The following is a 16,688-nucleotide window of genomic DNA, read 5'->3' on the forward strand; positions in this document are numbered from 1 at the left end:
CAATTCAACAAAATAAACATTGATAATAATATTAGTAGAGTGTTCTTTATATCAAAACATGGTGTTTGTGTTGCATGCAGTTGATAATTACTACAAACTACTTGCAAAGTCTCCATCTCTCTTTTTTTGTTTTTGTTTTTGTTTTTTGGTAGGGGAATGAGGAATGGAGAGAAGGTTACAATGTGGGAAATCGAACCTCACCAATCGGGTGAGAGTTTAAGTAGCCAACTAATTGAGTTAGTATGAAAATCAATGATTTTACTTATTGGAAAAAATAAAGGTAATACTACACTAATGTCAAAGATTTTGAAAAAGAAATTAAAATAAAGAAGATTTCTAGAATTAGAGGGGGGGGGGCCATTTTGTAATTCTAATATTTATTCCATCTTTTTTCAAAAAGAAATTGCCTATCACCTTTTCCCTCCTCTCTCTCCCTTTCTCTATGGAAGAAAGAAACCACAAAAATCATTCTGTTTTTTCTCTGTCTATTCCTCTTCTCCGTTTTGCATTGCGAAAGCAAAAAAACTGACTAAATTCAAATTGATGAAGTGACTCTTTGTTTTCACTTCCTTTAAACCCTAGAACTTCGAATTCATTCACTCCAAAATCCGATGCAAGATATCTTCGGATCAGTTCGGCGATCACTGGTGTTCAGAACGCCGAATGCCGACGGCGCAGATGACGGTAATCTAGTTGAGAAGATAAATTCCTGCATCCGGAACTCCAGAGTTTTCTCCAAGCTGTCGCCTCCTCCGCGAGCGTTGCCCTCACCGACAACGGCCGTTAAAGATGGCGGTGATGCGGCTACACTTACTATCAGGTGGAGAAAAGGAGAGATGATAGGATGTGGTGCTTTTGGACAGGTTTATATGGGAATGAATCTCGATTCTGGAGAACTTCTCGCCGTCAAACAGGTTTTTGTTTTTGGACTTCAAATTTTGTTGCTCTTAGTGGGATTATTAGGTATTTTGATTTTTCTGTAGAGTGATCCTGAAAGTGTTTGCGATTTATTATATTTCTTCTTCAGGTTATGATAGCTGCAAACAGTGCTTCAAAGGAGAAAGCTCAGGTTGGAATTGACATCGAGATACTTTTTGTTTTGTCCGGAATTAACAATGATATAATCACTCCTTCTATTGGCTGCACTGAATGCTTGAATCGAAGTTTTTAAGAGACAGAAGTTTAATTTGTCAGATTATTGGGCCGTTTGATTATACAAATGTTTGTTGGTTCTACTTTCAATCTCTGCTGCTCTTTTCTGTCAAGTTGGAAATTGTTCATTCTGAAGTTAAAAGTCTGTTAGAGTAGTTGCATTTTGATACAATGAAGTTGCCTTCACGTTGTAGTTTCCTGTGCCAGTGTCTTGTACTAAAGTTGGAGAATATGCCCTTTTAACTCCTTTTTTTCTTCCACTTCCATTGATGTATGGGTTTTCAGTTCTTAGCTATTTTTTGGTTTACTTGTAGTGACCAATGTTGTATGATAGCTATGTTAAGATGGAAGGTTGTTTTATTGAATCTAAGGGCTTAAGACATCTGACAGACTGCTGTATATCTACTTTTTTGAGATGTAAGTAGATAATAAAGCTACTGTCTGATACATTCTTCTGATTTCTTTATTGTCCTGATTAGTCCCACGTTAAGGAGCTTGAGGAGGAAGTCAAGCTTCTCAAGAATCTCTCCCATCCACATATTGTTGTAAGTTAATTCTTGATCTCCTAACTGGGGAATTGTTTTTCCATGAAATACTCAATTGCTATATTGTGTTGTCAGAGATATCTTGGAATTGTGAGAGAAGAGGACACATTGAATATTTTGCTGGAATTTGTGCCTGGTGGATCGATATCATCCCTTTTAGGAAAATTCGGAGCTTTCCCAGAGCCCGTAAGTTCATTGTTGGCCTTATTTTTCCACCCTCTTTTGATGTCCAATTCATTTGATTGAATGACTGTATCTAATATTATCTTCGGTAGTAGGTTATAAGAACATACACTAAGCAATTGCTCCTAGGACTGGATTATCTTCACAAGAATGGAATAATGCATAGAGATATTAAGGTATCTTGTTTCCTTTCTTTTCTTTCTGCAAAATATGTCCAACAATAATATCGTGTACTAATTTGGGTTCAGGGGGCAAATATCCTTGTTGATAACAAAGGTTGCATCAAACTGGCTGACTTTGGGGCATCAAAGAAGGTTGTCGAACTGGTATATTCACCATCCATTCTCAATCTATATTTATTTGGTTTGATTTGGATGTAATGAAGAGGATATTGATGAAACACGTTTACATTAGGCTACTATATCAGGTGCCAAGTCCATGAAGGGCACACCATATTGGATGGCTCCTGAAGTCATTCGCCAAACCGGTCATAGCTTGTAAGAATAATTACAGTTTTTTGTTGATAAACTGTAGCTTATGTTCTTGTTTGATCTCAATTGCTATTATATAGCCTTTATGTATCACTTATTTGGATCTCATTTCTAGACTGAGCTTACATTTTGTTTGTTTTGCTGATGACTTGGGAAGTGCACTTTTGGTTTCACAATGGGTCTTAGCTCTTGATTTAGTTAGATACTAAAAGAATAAATTCAATAATCTGATCATACTTGACCATGTTTCTTTGCTGCAAACTTGATCATGGTTTGTGAACTTGAGTTAGTGTTTTCTTATGCTCATAAATGTCCCCTGCCGTTTCTTACTATTCTCTTTATGATGAGCCTAACAGTTTCCTCTCTATGATAGAAGAACTTATAGCTTATTTATGCTATTGTCACTTCCATATTTCATTTTCATAAACCTTTCTGCCTCTTCTTTATTTTTAGAGGAATCATCCATTTTTTAAATCTTTTTTGGAATTGCTGCTACTCTTTTGTATAATGGTTCACACTGGTCAAAATTTTCTGGTGTTATGTATTTACGTGTACTGCCGTATATTTCCATTCCTTATCCAGTTAATATGCTGATTTTTCTGATAGTTCACCTTGCCACCCTCCTGAGTTATGAACATGCTTTCAGACGTTGTGTCACTTTTACTTCTTGTGATACTTTGGTTAATTTTAACTTTAATATTTATTGGTCAAAACAAATAAACTATTGAAGTTAGTATTTCAGTTTTTGAATCAAAAGTCAAAACTTTGTCGTGTTATAGTGAACAGAACTTTCTGATGGAAGAGGAGTTTCTTGGTGAAATAGCAATTATTGTTTTTGACTTTGAATTGATTCAGTAAAACTCATTGGAGAAATGGCAGTTCTTGTTTTTGACTTAATGTATGCGTCTGGTTCTATTTGCCTTTGCAACATATTCCTTGAATCGATCTCTTTAGTATAGGTTCTGCTGGTAATGGTAATGTTTTTGTTTATGAATTTCAGCTCTGCTGATATATGGAGCGTAGGATGTACTGTAATAGAGATGACTACTGGCAAGCCTCCCTGGAGCCAACAGTATCAAGAGGTATACACTTGATGCAGGTCTTGTTAAGTTTTTCTTTGTATTCCTTTTGGCATATATAAATTGGTTACTATACATGGATCCACTCATGCTTTGCACTGATCCTATGGTCTCTTTAGGTTGCTGCACTCTTCTATATTGGGACAACAAAAGCTCATCCCCCGATCCCTGAACATGTGTCTGTTGAAGCAAAAGACTTTCTGCTGAAGTGCTTACAGAAGTATGTAGTCAACACTTGTCTGATCTTAAAGAAGTCCAATAATAGCACAATAAACAGTTGTGCCAAAAGCTTTAATTTTCAAACTACCGTGTGGTTTGATGTTCGTAGTAGACATAGATATGACAACATAAAGAGTTGAAAATATTACTCAATTGTAGGGAATATAGTTGTATATAATTTCCTTCTTATATAAATCTTGCCAAGTTTCTGATGTTTAATTGTTCAGAAGTGACCTTGAAAATAGTGATGCTTTCTGGATTAGTGTAACCAGTAGATTTAATGCTGATTTCTTCACCCTTTGTTTGGTTATTGTATCTGGTATGGTTTCTCCTCCTTACACCATTAATGAAACTAAGATATGTCATGCAGGGAACCAGAGTTAAGGCCATCAGCTAGTGAGTTATTACAGGTGATTTGATTTGACCTAAGGCAATCTGTTATCGTTTTGTCTCTTGTATTATGCAATAATGAGTTAATTCTTATCTTTGCATGTAGCATCCATTTGTCACCGGTGAAGCACAACTGTCTCTTCCTGATGGTTCTAGTTCTATGATGGTCAGTTTATCTACATCAATTGGCAATGTCATTGATATTGCTCAGGCACTTACATTCTGAACTTCATTTACTGATAGGGCAAATCTCAAGGTCACTCTTATCCAAGTGGACATAATGCGAAAAGTGTGTAAGTGCTCCAAAGGCTCTCTTTGAGCACAGACTCATAGTATTTGCATCGTGTAATCTCAAATTCTTAACAGGAACTAAAGCTTACAGTTTCACTACGTAAATGCTAGTGCCAATAGATATAGAAAAAGTTTGAAATTCTTTGACTTGTAATATAACAATAGCTATGCCTCAAGTCTCAACAAGCAAGTTAGAGTTGGCTATATGAATTCTTACTATCTCAGTCTAATTAAGCTCATTTTAGTTGCACAAGCTGGCATGGACACCACATTAAAAAAGAAGAAAGATAGAAGTCAGACCTGACTTTCATGAATATGGAACCACCTCCTCTAGATTTTAATGCGCTGAATAAAGGACAATTAGTGAAAAAATAACAAGTAATAGAAGTTCGTTACATCTTCTACTGACGTATAAATATCTGGTAGGATGAAGAGACTCCTAGAAAACATTGGACCTGAAATAAACATGCTAACATGAATAACACTTAATCTCAACTAAATTGCAATCACCCTATATAAATCTTTTTCTTCCATTGTGCTATTTCCGATTGATATTAAGGATATGAAATGATGACTGAATCAACAAAATAAGCATCGCATTGAAGAGTGTGATGAAGAAATCATGTAGATTTAGAACTTGAAATTTGAAACCTGTATATATCTTCTTTTGAAATAGCTTTTGGTTGCATTTCAAATGGACAATATGGATTACACATTTCTCTGTTGATTATATGGACTATTCAGCAACTATGTCTAATATCATGTTGATGGAATGACAATCAGTGCTGGTTCAGTAGACATCTGCAACTTGGGTAGCTTAAATATCTCAATGGAAAATACTGATAACTTGTCAGAGGCTAGAAATATATTGAGAGGAAACAGTAGTGATGATGACATGTGTCAGATTGATGATAATGATAATTTGCTCTTGGACGGAGGAACAACGTTTAGCACTGTTAAGACGGTGGATGACTTCAATAAGGTATTAAGTTTCTCTGGATTGCTTATTTTGTTGCTAAAAGTATATACATTCCACTCGAGTTGATTTCTTCTATATCTTCATGTTGAGTAGAGTTTCAATCCCATTGCTGAGCCCTCTGATGATTGGAACTGTGATTATGGCATGACTCCTCAATCGCGACAAGGGAATACAGATTTAGTTAACAATCAGGAAGGTGGCTTAAGGAATACAGATTTAGTTAACAATCAGGAAGGTGGTTTAGGTGCTGGGAGTTCAGACTCGCCTAACAACAATTCCGCAGTTTTATGTGGTCCTTCCATATCAGAAGATGAGGATGAGCTTACTGAGTCTAAAATCAGAGCCTTCCTGGACGAAAAGGTACCAACTTCTCATGTTGCTTTACCTGTCTCTATGAAGAGGCTTTATGACATATAACATATTTCTAGCTTTGCATTTAACATGGTTGTTTTATCTCTGTATTAGGCTCTTGAACTAAAGAAACTACAGACACCTCTGTATGAAGAGTTCTACAACAGTTTGAATCCTTCATACTCTCCACAGTTAGTTGAGGCTACAATTGATGAAACTACACCAAATTACTTGAAGTTACCCCCGAAAAGTAGGTCACCAAGTCAGGGTCCTATTGGAAGTCTGTCTACAGGAATTGATATGATCACTAGTCCAAGCCCTGGAAGTAGCAACAGGCGAACATCATGCATTGGCAGCGGAAGCAACCAAGACTATGATGACAGTTCACCTCAGTCTAATGAGCGGAGGCAATCAAATAGTCCAATGTAAGTGTATAAATCAACTTTGTTTTGTCTTCTTTTTCCCCCTTTAATGTGAAGATAAGTTTTTCTTCTTATAGTGCAAGTTTTAGTGAGATTCAAAGGAAGTGGAAGGAAGAGCTTGACCAAGAGCTTGAAAGAAAGCGAGGTAAATCTCGCTTCTCTATTTGTTTATATAAGCTCTTGTTATTCTATTCATGTGATGCTTGTTTTCAGTTTGTTGATTTATCTGATTGATGCTCTTCCCTCGCTCAACACCTATGCATGAACTCAAGCATGGGTAGTTGTGCATCCACCGCTCAGTATATATAGGTTTCCTCTTTTAGCAATATAGGTTAATTGTATAATGCTGCTATCACGCCCCAAAATACCCCCTAGACGTGACTGGCACCCACTATCACCACTTGTCGGGCGAACCAAATATCCATACACTTAACCAAATTATCTAAGCACTGAAATAAAATATGTGCAACTCCAAAACTCATCAATACACCTCAAAATAAAATAGTTATCAAACCAAAATCGTATATCGATTTATGAATAGAATGGACACTTAAATAATGTATATCTAGCCAAAATCCCACAGTAAAACCATGGAGCACTAATAGAATTACATGAGTCCAACTGTCGGGCATGCAAACCCCAAGAAAAGAAGATGTAAGCTATAAATAACTATAGCTGAAACAGTAGCCTCCACGATCAATGCGAAGGCTCACCTCAGCGACAGAATCCACTCGAACGAACTAGTTAGCCACTAGTCTCACCCTCTGCTACAGTATCTGCATAGACATGTAAGTAAGGAGTTAGCTATATATAAATATAACCCAGTAAAATCCTCGACTCGCTACTCTAATACCTCTGGAAAAGAGTTAGAAAATTCATCTATACCATAAACACATAATAATATGCACAAGAATGTATTTCATAATATAAAGCTCAATAAGTCTAACCAAATATTCCAAAAAGGGTACTACATGTTTTCACTCAATCCACACTCTAAGCTTGTCATAAACGGCAGTGAATGAGATCAACCCATCACCCCGACAAGTCCACGACAGCATATATAATGCCCCAAAGTATACTACGGCAGCATGTACAAAGGCCCTAACATATTACGGCAGCATAGGTATGCCCCTAACATATTACGGCAGCTATGTATGCCCCTAGTAACTATGTCACGCTAATGAAGAAAGATATCCAATATTACACCACATATAACTCATAAAAATATTTGATATTCTTCACAAAATAGCCTATCTATGGCTGATCCAAAACCACCAATTCTGCCAAGCACACGCTTGTCCCAACACATGGACTAGGCAAAGAAAATACATTTTTCAAAGCAAGTATGAAAAGCAAGCACTAAAGCTTAAAGTCTCACTTACCTCGCTAATGACAAATTCCACAACTTTGCACGCGTACAACACCCACCAAAACAGCCCCCAAATGCCTCAATCTATGCAAAATATTGATTAATAACATCAATTATACTAGTCGGGTAAAGTGTCAATATCCCTAACTTTTAAGCTTAGAGCTAAACCTTAATATTTCACCCTTAAACCATGAATTAAATATATATAAAAAAAATTGCAGCAAGCCATAGCAACAGCAGTTCTGTTTGCTGCCAAAAAAAGGCTTAAATTTCCAATCTCCTTAAAATTCTTAGAACCATAGTTGCCTAAGGATTTTCAATCCATAATCACTATCACAACATTGATTTCTAATCATTGCTTCAATTATTTTTAAGAGCTATGGTAAAAGTAGAAAGAGATTACTACTTTCTGCAAAATTTTAAAGGGAGTACAAGTATATGCTACTATGAACAAATTTGATGTCATTACCTGAAGCTTATTCTCTCTCAAAACAGTGGTCTAGAGGATTCTTCTTTGATGTACCAGAACTCCAAAGAATCTCCTCTATGAGTTGTTTGTTTTCTTCTAAAAATTAAGAAACAAATTTTGTTCCTAGAATTCTACTCTATAGGACTGTGAGGAGAAAGGAATCTGCAAGGGCAACCACTCCTTTTAACTGAAAAGGACAGCCACTCCTTTTGGTTCTTTTAATAATAAAAGTTATTGGTGAAATTACCAATTGACCCTTCATTTAAATTTCAGCCCACTTAATTAACCCTTCATTTAAATGAAAGGGTTATTACAGTCGCCTTAATTTCAAGCGGGATGAAAAACTGAGATCATCTTGATTGCACCGTATTATGTTTTGTGCTTGACTTTTTACAGTAGCCCCGGGTTCAATATTGTTCATTTTTCATTAAACTAGAATAATCTTCTCGGAGAGCTGTCCACTAGCATGTGTAACCTTTTCCTGCACCATTCCTTTTCGACTGTTGGAAACATTATATCATTATAGAGTTAGCTTTTGCTTCGTCGTTGTTCTCCATTTCTCTTAAAATGGTATAAGTTTGTTTTTACTTTTTACCTAGTCAAATTATGCAAATAAAAAATGGGTGGATGAAGTGTTTTGTATCTCAAGTTTCATGCGTGTAACAAAAATTGCACTGGTTAGTAACCAATAATGAATACGGAAGGTTTGTGTTTTCTTGAGTAATACACTCTATTTCTTGCTTTTGAAAATCTTGATGCTAGTTTCTTCTGAACATCTTATGCTAACAAATTCTTGAGGGATCTATCTATATGTAGAATAATATATGCCTAAAAGCTCTGGAGAATTTTATCATATCAGGGAATGAATTTATCTGCAAAATGCTTGCACCGTATCTCTTTTGTATTCTTTCGGGAAAGATTTTCCTCATACATTTAGGAGGGTGCCTTATGGTGGCTTGAAATGTGGGTGCTGGGAACACAACTCCAATGAGTTCTTTACTTGAAATTGCCAACACCATCAAGTCACAACAACTCCAATGAGTTCTTTACTTGAAATTGCCAACACCATCAAGTCACAACTTGAACACCTTTCTTTCTACTTCTTTCTCTCATCTCATATCCATTTGTGATATTTAGACGTGTTTGAGTAAGCTTATAAGAATTTTTTAGTTTACTTATGTGTTTGGTGTGCACCAAAAGTGCTTATAAGCCAAAATCAGCCCAAAGTCATAAGTTGGGTACTCTTGGTTTACCCAAACATTTTAATTTTGTATACCTGATAATTTTTGTAATTCCTGGTTATGAACGATCGTGGGAAATTCTGTCTCAAAGAACCGTGCTGCTGCATCTGACTAGAAAACATGCAGATTAGGTCACTTTGAATGGCTTCTGCTACTTACTGTAAGGCATTGAGTTTAATTCCATAGTGAAACTATGACCTAATGTAACCTCCATAGTGATCCTGTTCAATCTTTAGCTTCACTCTTCTTTTGTCAAGTGGAATAATACCTTTGAATCTAAAACCACTTTTGGAGAGAAATGTTTTGTGTCATTTTTCTGGTTCTGAATTATAGAAGATTCTAATTACGTACCGGGTGCATTATTGGTTGTAGAGATGATGCGTCAAGCAGGTGTGGGAGGAAAAACATCTTCTCCCAAGGATCGAGCTTTGAATCGGCAGAGAGAGCGTTCAAGGTTTGCATCTCCAGGAAAGTGATTGTATATTTCTGTATCAGCATGCATAGCTCAAGGAAGAGGTTATTTTGCCCCCCCTTCTATGAAGCATCTTTACTGTATATGTTAACCACACTTGGCGACAAAAAGATATGCAAAAAAACTAGTCACAGGGTTGATCCATGGGCTGTTGTTTTGCTTCTTACTTCTAGAAGCCGGCAACAAAATGATATGTTACCACTTGTGATTGATCCTCCTTCCAAAAATTTTCTTTTCTTCCTTCCTCAAGGAAGGGGGAACTGAGTTACTGCATCTTCTTGAGTTGTAAAATTCCTTCATATAGGACAATCAGCATAGGTATGGCAGATTGTAGCCACCAGTATTGTCCTGTTCCACTTTACTGCTAGGATTTGTTTCCGGTTTTATGATTCATATTGAAGTGCAGATGTAATTTGCTTGAAAAATATGATGGTTGTTGCGAGTTCATTTATCTCATCTTTACTTTTGAAATGTTATGAATGTTTGTAGAGCCAAAAAATAATAATCTCAAGTCTAGTCTTGTAAGGATCCAACGAGCCTCGACACCAAAATGAAAATTAAAGTTACTATTCAATTCCTCTTGATCATTATGTTTACATTTTTTGACATTTAATATCCTAGGTTAAGCATAATATGTACTAGGGTGTCTATATGGACACTTTGTTAAAGTACAACTTGTGCTTAATACCAAAAGATGGAACTGGTCTGGACCTTGATTGTCTAAAGAGGACTCAATTTCTACACATGCTCAACATATTATGTGCACATGATATAATTTCTTTTTCCTTTGATCTATTGGTGTTTCATATAAAAGTACGTTTAGCAGCAAGTTCCGTAGTAAAGCAAAATATTGCATTTCATTAACCTGAGTTTTCGAGAATTTTAAGGTTTAATCTCATTTCCTAGTATTTCATAGTAACAGATCGAGCGAAAAAATAATAATACTAATACAAGAAGCAACAAAGAAATACTTTTGAAGATAGAAAAAAAGAAAGAAGGAAATAATAATTTTAATCAAATGTCGGAATCTGAAAGTCTTCTTGGATCCTTCACTTGGATTTTCCAATGGCCATCCGAAAAATTTGCAATTTTAGCCTTTTGTCTCTCCAATCTTATCCTTGCATCCATCTCTGGAGTCAAATCACAATATTTCTGAAGCTCCTTTGGCATTAAATCATAAACCTGCCACCACTTTGCATGAATTAAATCATTTGGAAAATCCCTATATTCCAAAACATCCCAATTGCAGTCATAATCTTTGTAACACATCCACGGCTTTAATCCTAAGTAATGCATCGCATATGCATCCTTGGGATATTCATATTTTCGACGTTCATCTGTCTGGAAATTCTTCAAAAAATTCAGTTTAGCAGGCCACCTATGCCACCAAGAAAAGACCTCATTCAAAAACCCTTGATCACCTCCATTGTAAGAAACAACAGATAGGGTTTTCTCCATTAGGGTTTTGAAAGTACACTCTGATGGCTCGATTATCATGATCCCTGAGTTGAAAACATGCCTACAGTTACCAGCAGCCGATAGCTGTGGGAACACGAAGAAATTATCAAGATTCTTGAAGAAGAGGAAGTCCGCGTCTACGAAGATGAGCTTGTCATATTCTGTTAGTTGCCATATTCGGAGCTTGCTGTAGTTCCATTCATTGTAGGTGCCTCTTTTTGCATGAGGGTTTCTTATTCTTTCTATTATTTTGATCTTCCATCCTGCTAGTTTGAGACTATGTAGGGTTTCTTGTGATATTGAGTTGTCTACAAGAAGAATTAGGTCTTTCGTTGAGTTGGATAGAATGATGCTTTGAGCTAAAGATATTGCTCCACAAACATATGATTCTGAGGAGTGAAGAACAGTCACATATGCCTCTCTTGGCTTGTCGGCAATTTTGTTATTTGTGGATGATGAGCCATATTTTCTCCATACTTCTCGACCTATTAGTTTCAACCAAGGTAAACACAATGAATGAGGTGTAATCCTTAAAAATGAACATAGCAAAAGAGAAAAACCAGGCCTTCGGTTGAGTTTTGGATATGAAAAAAAGTAACTAATAAGGGATGTGGTGGGATAGATAGGATTCCTCCATACTTAATTAGAGGTTTGAGGTTCAATCCCCGGGTAGAAAAAAGTTTCTATTAGGAGCACCTCCCCTTAAATGGGTTTTACGCGACATGAATTCAAATTAGTCGGATCTCCAATGCGGATATCAGATACTAGATGGGAAACAAATAAAAGAGAAAAAGTAAACGAAATGTTTCCCTCCATACCAAAATATGTGGCGGTATTGACTGACCGCAAAATTTAAGAAAGAAAGAAATACGTTTAAAATTTGTGATCTAAAATAAGTCAGTAAATATTTTGTGATTAAAAATCATCTCACTGTAGGTAAACTAAAAAGTTTAAAGTAATTATTTCTAAATAACAAACTATACATTCTTTTTGGGATAGATTAAAAAATAAAATTATATCACATAATTGAGAGGGATGAAGTACTTATACATGTGATGTACAAAAATGGCCTTAAAGAATATGGATGATCATGAAATTTTGACCCCACTTGCATCCATATTTTACCCTTTCTTTCTGGACCTTTTTCTTTTCTGATATGGTAAATTATTGGATTACACTCTTCACGGAGATGGAGAGATGTACTAATTATTATTATTTGGAGAATAATTGGATTAAATTTGATTTTATTTAATTTAGTCCTTTGATAAGTTGGTTTACTCTCATTGACTGATTTCCATCTTATTATAGATTCGAAGCACCTATATTCAGATTGCTATTTATAGACAGTTGAGTGGGTGTCCAAGTACATTAATAATGTACTTTAGCTAATATCCCTTGAAAAATACTCCAAATTGTTCCACTTAATATTGTCTTCTAAATGCAGGATTAATGATAGAAAATTCATTTCTATATCTGGCAATTTTATCTATCAAGTAAGTTAGTGGATTTGTTCAATGCTTAGCCAACACATATATCCTCAAACAATTCACATGGTCAATTGTTTCAGAATATTAACTATGATGCCATATACATAACAAAAAGAAATTCAAAGTACAAGAATCTGATGCTTCAATTATTTCCCTTTTCCTGAGATCTTGAAGTTGCTATATTTGCTCCTAATTTATCTAAAAAATAGAAGATATAACACGTTACGCGTAACATATAACCATTCTAGAAAATGAATATTTTGAACCATAGATTACCTCATTTTATTTTATTTTAAACTAATATTCACCATCGTGTAATTTTGTTTTACACTATCAGATTATATTTGCTTGGTATAGCACGTAAAATCTCAATTCTAAGGTTACTTAGCTCCCGTTTGACTGTAGATTTTGAAGTTGAACTTAAAAATTTAAGTTTTTGAAGTTGTATTAGGACAAACATTTTGCTCGTAGAAAATATTGAAGTTTTATGAGTGGAAGTCCCAAAATTTCAAAAACTAGTTTGAACGAATTTTTGGATCTTGAATTTTTTTTTGAAGACTGATTTTCATAATTTGATTCAAAATCTATGGTCAAACAGATATTTTGAAGTAAATTTTTAAAATGGCAGAGCAAGTATTTTTAATAAGGATCTTAAATATATTAAGATAAACACACGAAGATGTCCAGGGAATTTAACCATATGTGCACACAAATAATTTTAATCTTATAGTATATAATTTTTCAGCAAAGGATGTTCAGATGAACCCGTTGTGTCCCAGCTCCGCCACTGGGTATATATAAGTTAAAACTCAAAAAAGAAAGAAAAAGATTAACATACCTTGTTCAGCAAATGGACTGGCAAGTTGGCAAGATCCAACTGGCATGAGAATTTTCTGTTTGAGTCTTCTCAAATCAGGTTTGTAAATCCATACATTTCCTTCATGCCATATTTGATCATCACACCTGAAAATCTCAATCATAGGACTACAAGGTCCGATGAAAACAACGTAAATTTCGCGATAAACATCGTTACTATCCAATCCATTTTTCACCAAAAGATTAGCCACAACTAGGTTCACTTGTAACCTAAACACATTGGTAGCATTTTCACAAGGAACCCTAGTCAAAACAACGTCCAAATCGACATAATCTTCGAGCTCAGGCATTGGAATTTCAGGACACTGCAATGATTTTTGAGGCACCTTCTCATTGATCCATTCAGGGAATAAGTCTTTCCACATAACACTTTTGTTGACACGACGAAAATGAACGTTGACTAGCTCAACTTCTTCGTCGTGTAGATCTTTGACTTCAATAAGTGTTTCGTGCACGTTGACTAGTCCAATTTTGAATTTTGTATTTTTTGTTTCGTATTCGAGATATTTGTACCACTTAGGTTTGATGACAAGTCTAGGGAAGATATGTGTTGGTTGTTTGTGATCTTGTAAGGTGTGGAATATTAAGGTTTCATGGCCTTTAGGGCTGTGTGATATACTAAGGTAAATGAAGGCCATGAAAAAGGAGATTGTTGAAATGGTGATAAGCTTTAGTTTGGTGTGAGAAAGCTTAGAACCCATTTTTTATCCAAAAAAAAATAATAGTTTTTTTTTATTTTGGTTTGAAGATGTGAGGTGTATTTGTAATTGAATATTTTCTCTTAAAAAGGTAAGAAATTTAATAGAAAGAAAATTTATTTGCACTCAACAAAAATATAGTAAAATGCAGCGAACTTTGTTTGTTCGACTTTTAAAATCCAAACCATACAAGGATGTATCAGTCGTACTTTCTAAATATTAGGGATATTAAAGAGTATTTGGACCGGCGATTGAATGAAGAAATGGGTTGAACTATAACCCGTTCAATATTTTTGGGTCAAAATGGGCTAATTAATTCGGGATTTTAAGTATGTACCATAACTCAATCTATCTAAATTTGTTATAAATATCTCATATTACGGATGTTTATTACAATTTTTTCTATATAAGCTTGTAATTGGATGAGCTTGCAATCAAATAGAAGTTTGCAAGTGAATTCAAATTTGAATCATAAATTAGTCTCTATCTTGTTTTTGATATATTATTTTATAATCTTTATTATATAATAAAATCATATTTTTTTTCTCAAATCAAACAAATAAAAATGTTCTTTATTTATCATTTATCGTGACTATTTCAGACAAACAAAGCTAAAAATAAAACATATTTTTTCATGTATTGATAAATTCTCTTATGGTTCAATTTGAACTACATATGCAATCTAAATTTATCTAACTTCTACATTATCTAGTTTGAGTTACACATGAAATGATCCACCAATGAATGTATGTTCAACTCAACCTGTTCAAGCGGAAAAGTAAAAATCAAAAGAGATGATATGACTAAAAATCATTCAGATTAATTGTATATATAAAATTAAATTTTACCTAAATCACATATTGAAAAGGCCTAATTATGATGTATCCCTCATTTTTATGAAATTACGCGATTTCTCTTTTTTTTTTTTCAATTTCTGATACATTACTTGTTGTGCTAATACATCAGTTTTTGGGTGTAAAATAATTAATGTTGTTGGGTTATTTATGGGTAGTAACGTAAGTCAAGCTATGATTGATTGTTTCAATCAATTACCATGCTAATTAAGGCAAAAAAATTCTTTAAAAAAAGAAACAGATCTGACTATGAAAGAAAATTCAAAAATAGAGCATAAGTTCTAACAAAAAAGGGTGTGTTTGGTGCTTGGAACTGCAAAAATAGGGAAATAGCAACTTATACAAAACATACTTTGGGTAGAAAATTCGAAGATATCCTAGTATCAAACACAATGAAGTGTTCGAGAATGAGGTACACACCAGTTATTTTTTTTAAGTAGTTATCTACTTGATACATAGTTGCTTGATACATAGCTATAGGATACATCACTTCTGTATTTCCTGTTATCTGTATTACCTGATATATCAGTTCTGATACATTATTTCTGTATTTGATACATCATTGCTGATACATATCTGTGATAATTATTTACTGCAGGTTGTTGCTTCATCAGAATATCTTTATTCTGTTTATGAGTCAGGTATAAGATACATTGTGTGTCTTGAAAGAAAAACATGCAATTGTGGCAGGTTTCAACTAGACGAGATACCATGTTCACACGCAATTGCAGTGTTGAAGAGCAGATACAAAAGGATGCAGGAAAACCAAAGAAAGAAAGAAAAAAGTACTTTAGTGAGAAGATAAGAACGAGCACAAATTCTTGTAGTCGTTGTGGCCATAAAGGCCACAACAGAAAGAGTTATAATTTCATTCCCAAAGAGAAATGATGTTTTGTTATGCCAGGATACATTCTATTTGGATCATGTACTTACATCTACATAGTTTTTTTTTACATTATGGGTTGATTTTGATACATATATCAATTAACTAGAATAGTAATTGAATATCAATAATTGATACATGGATAGTTGGTAATTATATTTATTATAAGTTACTTGGTATTGATAGTAATTTTGAATCTGATACATAAGAATAACGGATACATAAACATTCGACGTATTATGGTTGATACTTTAAAGGTTGTTGTATTAGTTTTCAACTGGATTATGGTTGATACATAACATGTTGTATTGATATAGATTGTAGATGTATCAAGAGCTGTAAAGATTGATGCATGAGATTCTGATACATAAATATAGATGTATCAGAATCATTAAATATCAATCAATTACAATCTGATACACAAACAATATGTATCAAAAGCTGTAAAGATTGATGCACGAGATTCTGAAACATAAATATAGATGTATCAGAATTATTAAATATCAATCAATTACAATATAATACATAAACAATATGTATCAGAAGTTGTAAAGATTGATGCATGTGATTCTGATACATAAATGTAGATGTATCAAAATCATTAAATATTGATACATTACAATCTGATACATAAATAATATGTATCAGAAGCTTTAAAGATTGATGCATGTGATTCTGAAACATAAATATAGATGTATCAGAATCATTAAATATTGATACATTATAATTTGATACATGAAGTAGATGTATCGGAAGCATTCAAGTTTGATAAATCAAAA

General features: G+C 34.3%; 2 protein-coding genes and 1 long non-coding RNA gene across 5 annotated transcripts; 1 reads left to right on the top strand and 2 right to left on the bottom strand.

Moving 5' to 3' along the window:
- The first annotated feature begins 417 nt into the window (after positions 1-417).
- LOC129886205 (mitogen-activated protein kinase kinase kinase 2) lies at positions 418-10,098 on the top strand. 3 transcript variants are annotated; one of them, XM_055960784.1, is made up of 17 exons: positions 418-914; positions 1,028-1,069; positions 1,632-1,697; positions 1,773-1,883; positions 1,976-2,056; positions 2,129-2,206; positions 2,295-2,377; positions 3,372-3,453; positions 3,570-3,670; positions 4,040-4,079; positions 4,166-4,225; positions 4,303-4,352; positions 5,134-5,332; positions 5,423-5,689; positions 5,795-6,105; positions 6,180-6,247; positions 9,554-10,098. In XM_055960784.1, exons 1-17 carry the CDS (start codon positions 612-614, stop codon positions 9,655-9,657), a joined length of 2,046 nt encoding a protein of 681 aa, XP_055816759.1. In that variant the 5' UTR covers positions 418-611; the 3' UTR covers positions 9,658-10,098. The 3 variants fall into 3 exon arrangements, with proteins under 3 accessions (XP_055816759.1, XP_055816760.1, XP_055816762.1); XM_055960785.1 differs by having other exon boundaries at positions 6,192-6,247; XM_055960787.1 differs by lacking the exon at positions 1,632-1,697.
- Positions 6,282-8,125, bottom strand: LOC129886206 (uncharacterized). Its single transcript, XR_008766185.1, has 3 exons — positions 7,941-8,125; positions 7,485-7,555; positions 6,282-6,878 (listed from the first exon to the last, which is right to left on the bottom strand). It is a non-coding gene; the product is annotated as an uncharacterized LOC129886206 (long non-coding RNA).
- Positions 10,099-10,667: 569 nt separating the features above from the next.
- LOC129883988 (putative UDP-glucuronate:xylan alpha-glucuronosyltransferase 4) lies at positions 10,668-14,175 on the bottom strand. The gene is made up of 2 exons (XM_055958378.1): positions 13,437-14,175; positions 10,668-11,596 (listed from the first exon to the last, which is right to left on the bottom strand). Exons 1-2 carry the CDS (start codon positions 14,173-14,175, stop codon positions 10,668-10,670), a joined length of 1,668 nt encoding a protein of 555 aa, XP_055814353.1.
- Positions 14,176-16,688: the final 2,513 nt, after the last annotated feature.

The sequence above is a fragment of the Solanum dulcamara genome, chromosome 4 (assembly GCF_947179165.1).
Source record: "Solanum dulcamara chromosome 4, daSolDulc1.2, whole genome shotgun sequence".
In the NCBI taxonomy this organism is placed as follows: Eukaryota; Viridiplantae; Streptophyta; class Magnoliopsida; order Solanales; family Solanaceae; genus Solanum; species Solanum dulcamara.

Coding starts and splice junctions, on each gene's coding strand:
- LOC129886205 (XM_055960784.1), top strand. CDS start 612: ATGCAAGATATCTTCGGATCAGTTCGGCGATCACTGGTGTTCAGAACG. Junction 1,698..1,772: donor TCTCCCATCCACATATTGTT/GTAAGTTAATTC, acceptor TTGTGTTGTCAG/AGATATCTTGGAATTGTGAG. Junction 4,226..4,302: donor ATGGTTCTAGTTCTATGATG/GTCAGTTTATCT, acceptor ATTTACTGATAG/GGCAAATCTCAAGGTCACTC.
- LOC129883988 (XM_055958378.1), bottom strand. CDS start 14,175: ATGGGTTCTAAGCTTTCTCACACCAAACTAAAGCTTATCACCATTTCA. Junction 11,597..13,436: donor CAGTCCATTTGCTGAACAAG/GTATGTTAATCT, acceptor TGAAACTAATAG/GTCGAGAAGTATGGAGAAAA.